Below are 5,000 nucleotides of genomic sequence, written 5' to 3' on the forward strand. Positions count from 1 at the left end.
TCTTCTAAATAATGTATTATATTTTGATAGAAATATTAATATTAATACATTTCCACAAAACAAAATACAATTAATGAAAGATGCAGGTAGGGGTGAGGATTAGACATTAGACAGAGGCCCTTTAACCGGAGAAAAACTTTGAATAACGCACTAATACTACTATCATGATAATACTACCACTACCACTATGATAATACTACCACTACCACTATGATAATACTACCACTACCACTATGATAATACTACCACTACCACTATGATAATACTACCACTATGATAATACTACCACTATGATAATACTACCACTATGATAATACTACCACTATGATAATCTACCACTATGATAATACTACCACTACCACTATGATAATACTACCACTACCACTATGATAATACTACCACTATGATAATACTACCACTACCACTATGATAATACTACCACTACCACTATGATAATACTACCACTATGATAATACTACCACTATGATAATACTACCACTATGATAATACTACCACTATGATAATCTACCACTATGATAATACTACCACTACCACTATGATAATACTACCACTACCACTATGATAATACTACCACTATGATAATACTACCACTACCACTATGATAATACTACCACTACCACTATGATAATACTACCACTATGATAATACTACCACTATGATAATACTACCACTACCACTATGATAATACTACCACTATGATAATACTACCACTATGATAATACTACCACTATGATAATACTACCACTATGATAATACTACCACTACCACTATGATAATACTACCACTATGATAATACTACCACTATGATAATACTACCACTATGATAATACTACCACTATGATAATACTACCACTACCACTATGATAATACTACCACTATGATAATACTACCACTATGATAATACTACCACTATGATAATACTACCACTACCACTATGATAATACTACCACTATGATAATACTACCACTATGATAATACTACCACTATGATAATACTACCACTACCACTATGATAATACTACCACTATGATAATACTACCACTATGATAATACTACCACTATGATAATACTACCACTACCACTATGATAATACTACCACTACCACTATGATAATACTACCACTATGATAATACTACCACTATGATAATACTACCACTATGATAATCTACCACTATGATAATACTACCACTACCACTATGATAATACTACCACTATGATAATACTACCACTACCACTATGATAATACTACCACTATGATAATACTACCACTACCACTATGATAATACTACCACTATGATAATACTACCACTATGATAATACTACCACTATGATAATCTACCACTATGATAATACTACCACTATGATAATACTACCACTATGATAATACTACCACTACCACTATGATAATACTACCACTATGATAATACTACCACTATGATAATACTACCACTATGATAATACTACCACTACCACTATGATAATACTACCACTATGATAATACTACCACTATGATAATACTACCACTATGATAATACTACCACTATGATAATACTACCACTACCACTATGATAATACTACCACTATGATAATACTACCACTACCACTATGATAATACTACCACTATGATAATACTACCACTACCACTATGATAATACTACCACTATGATAATACTACCACTACCACTATGATAATACTACCACTATGATAATACTACCACTACCACTATGATAATACTACCACTATGATAATACTACCACTACCACTATGATAATACTACCACTATGATAATACTACCACTACCACTATGATAATACTACCACTACCACTATGATAATACTACCACTATGATAATACTACCACTATGATAATACTACCACTATGATAATACTACCACTATGATAATACTACCACTACCACTATGATAATACTACCACTACCACTATGATAATACTACCACTATGATAATCTACCACTATGATAATACTACCACTACCACTATGATAATACTACCACTATGATAATCTACCACTATGATAATACTACCACTACCACTATGATAATACTACCACTATGATAATACTACCACTATGATAATACTACCACTACCACTATGATAATACTACCACTATGATAATCTACCACTATGATAATCTACCACTATGATAATCTACCACTACCACTATGATAATACTACCACTATGATAATACTACCACTATGATAATCTACCACTACCACTATGATAATACTACCACTATGATAATACTACCACTATGATAATACTACCACTATGATAATCTACCACTATGATAATACTACCACTACCACTATGATAATACTACCACTATGATAATACTACCACTACCACTATGATAATACTACCACTCTACATTGTGGTATTTTATACGTAAACTGACTTTTAGTTAAGTTACAAAAAACACTGAAATGACACGAAACCGCACGCACGGTTTTGTGTCATTTCAGTGTTTTTTGTAACTTAACTAAAATACCACAATGTAGACAGTGTATACCACGCACGCACGCACGCACGCACGCACGCACGCACGCACGCACGCACGCACGCAAACACACAGTCGTGCACACACGCTGTGATGGCTTCTTAAAGGGGAGGCGTCCAAAGGCACCAATGGAATGAGTTAATGACGTGTGTACAAACAAGGAAGTGGACACCATACGCACATGCATGCACGCACACACCCACCCACGCAAATGCACCCACACATGCACACACACACACACAGGCACGCAAATGCACCCACACACACACACCGTCACTTTAGCTGGTGTGAAACCATTTAAAAGAAAAACAACTGGGCCAGTCATGTTCCATCACAGTCTATTTTGAGACACAGACAGACAGAATTATGGTATACTAAACCACTCACCACAACACACACACACACACACACTACGCGCACACACGTAGTGGAACAACTGACTTGGACGAGGCTGAACTGTTATTACAGCACACGCACGCACGCAAGCACACACGTGCACACACACACACCATGTCCCATGCATAGTGACAGGCTCACATTAAATGGATCAAATGTAATCTCTCTCTCTGTGTGTGTGTGTGTGTGTGTGTGTGTGTGTGTGTGTGTGTGTGTGTGTGTGTGTGTGTGTGTGTGTGTGTGTGTGTGTGTGTGTGTGTGTGTGTGTGTGCGTACGTGCGCGCGTCATATTTAGTCAACCAAAACATTTCAAATGACTAAAATATTACTATGACTAAAACTGGAGCATTTGCTGTCAGAATGAACTCAACATGATGTGGAAACGACAAGACACGTTTTAGAGAAAACTGTTCCTTTAAGAGTCGCCCTCAGGTTTAAATGGCAGAGGTCATCAGAGGTCATCAGCATGTCCGTACATTTACAGTATGTATGTAGGCTAGCCGCTACTTTACAAAAACAAGTTCTTAAAGTTTTAACGATGAACTTCTATTGTATGCGCGCGTGTGCTGCATCCACGTTACCCTCACTTTACGTCCTATTTATTACCAGAAGTATATTTCTAACGGACAGTCATTTAAAAACTGCGTTCCCATAGACAGCATAAGCCAGCAAAATATTCACTTTTTTTTAAAGGTATATTCAGTGATTTCACTTAATTCAAATATCACTTATTTTTTTGTTTTGTTGTGATAATCTTCCCTACTATAGAGTGTGCTGTCCCCAGTTAACCCCTGGGGGTCCAAAAACCTTACACCAGGGCTCCACCGGACGCGTTGCGTCTCCGTCGCGTGCGTCAAAAAACGCACCGGTTCAATTTGAATGCACGCGTCGCGTCTCCGTCAACGCAACGCAACGCGGGCAGTGGATCCACCCTTCATTGATTAAAAAGGGAACATTCCCTGACGGTGACGGAGACGCGACGCTGACGCGCCTGGTGGAGCCCTGGTGTGAGGTTTCGTTTTTGGCTAGGTGGCCCAACCTTCATCCAATCAGGATAGAGAGGAGCCTTCCACCAATCATGATCGACTTTGCATTGAAGTCAGCGAGTCACATGAAGCTAACAGTCTTACCTTGTCGCTGTCCATGGTGTTATGTGTGGTGTTAGCATGAAGCTAACAGTCGTACCTTGTCGCTGTCCATAGTGTTCTGTGTGGTGTTAGCATGAAGCTAACAGTCGTACCTTGTCGCTGCCCATAGTGTTCTGTGTGGTGTTAGCATGAAGCTAACAGTCGTACCTCGTCGCTGTCCATGGTGTTCTGTGTGGTGTTAGCATGAAGCTAACAGTCGTACCTTGTCGCTGTCCATGATGTTCTGTGTGGTGTTAGCATGAAGCTAACAGTCGTACCTTGTCGCTGTCCATAGTGTTCTGTGTGGTGTTAGCATGAAGCTAACAGTCGTACCTTGTCGCTGTCCATAGTGTTCTGTGTGGTGTTAGCATGAAGCTAACAGTCGTACCTTGTCGCTGTCCATAGTGTTCTGTGTGGTGTTAGCATGAAGCTAACAGTCGTACCTTGTCGCTGTCCATAGTGTTTTGAGACGTCCGCGAGGCGATGGACACAGTGTCTGTCTGGCTGTCCTCGTCCTCACCGCCATCCCTGACACACACACACACACACACACACACACACACACACACACACACACACACACACACACACACACACACACACACACACACACACACACACACACACACACACACACACACACACACACACACACACACACACACACACACACACACACACACACACACACACACACACACACACACACACACACACACACACACACACACACTTTAACCATTTAATTATGTCCACATAAAGGAGAAACATACAAGGACTAAAATATTATAGGTGTGTTTACCAATGTGGTCATTCACAAAATCATGACTGACAATGATAACAGACAAAGTGTGTGTGTGTGTGTGTGTGTGTGTGTGTGTGTGTGTGTGTGTGTGTGTGTGTGTGTGTGTGTGTGTGTGTGTGTGTGTGTGTGCGCGC

General features: G+C 39.4%; 1 protein-coding gene across 1 annotated transcript in view; it reads right to left on the reverse strand.

Annotated features, from left to right (window-relative positions):
• kalrna (kalirin RhoGEF kinase a) overlaps window positions 1-5,000 on the reverse strand; it is a gene marked incomplete at its 3' end in the record, with an annotated part of 163,675 nt that overhangs the window by 80,449 nt on the left and 78,226 nt on the right. Inside the window, exon 38 of the mRNA XM_079518619.1 lies at window positions 4,505-4,589. Within this exon, the coding sequence (XP_079374745.1) occupies window positions 4,505-4,589 (85 nt within the window). The remainder of the gene's footprint in view (window positions 1-4,504; window positions 4,590-5,000) is intronic.

This window comes from Electrona antarctica (assembly GCF_951216825.1).
Source record: "Electrona antarctica genome assembly, chromosome: 13".
Classification (NCBI taxonomy): domain Eukaryota; kingdom Metazoa; phylum Chordata; class Actinopteri; order Myctophiformes; family Myctophidae; genus Electrona; species Electrona antarctica.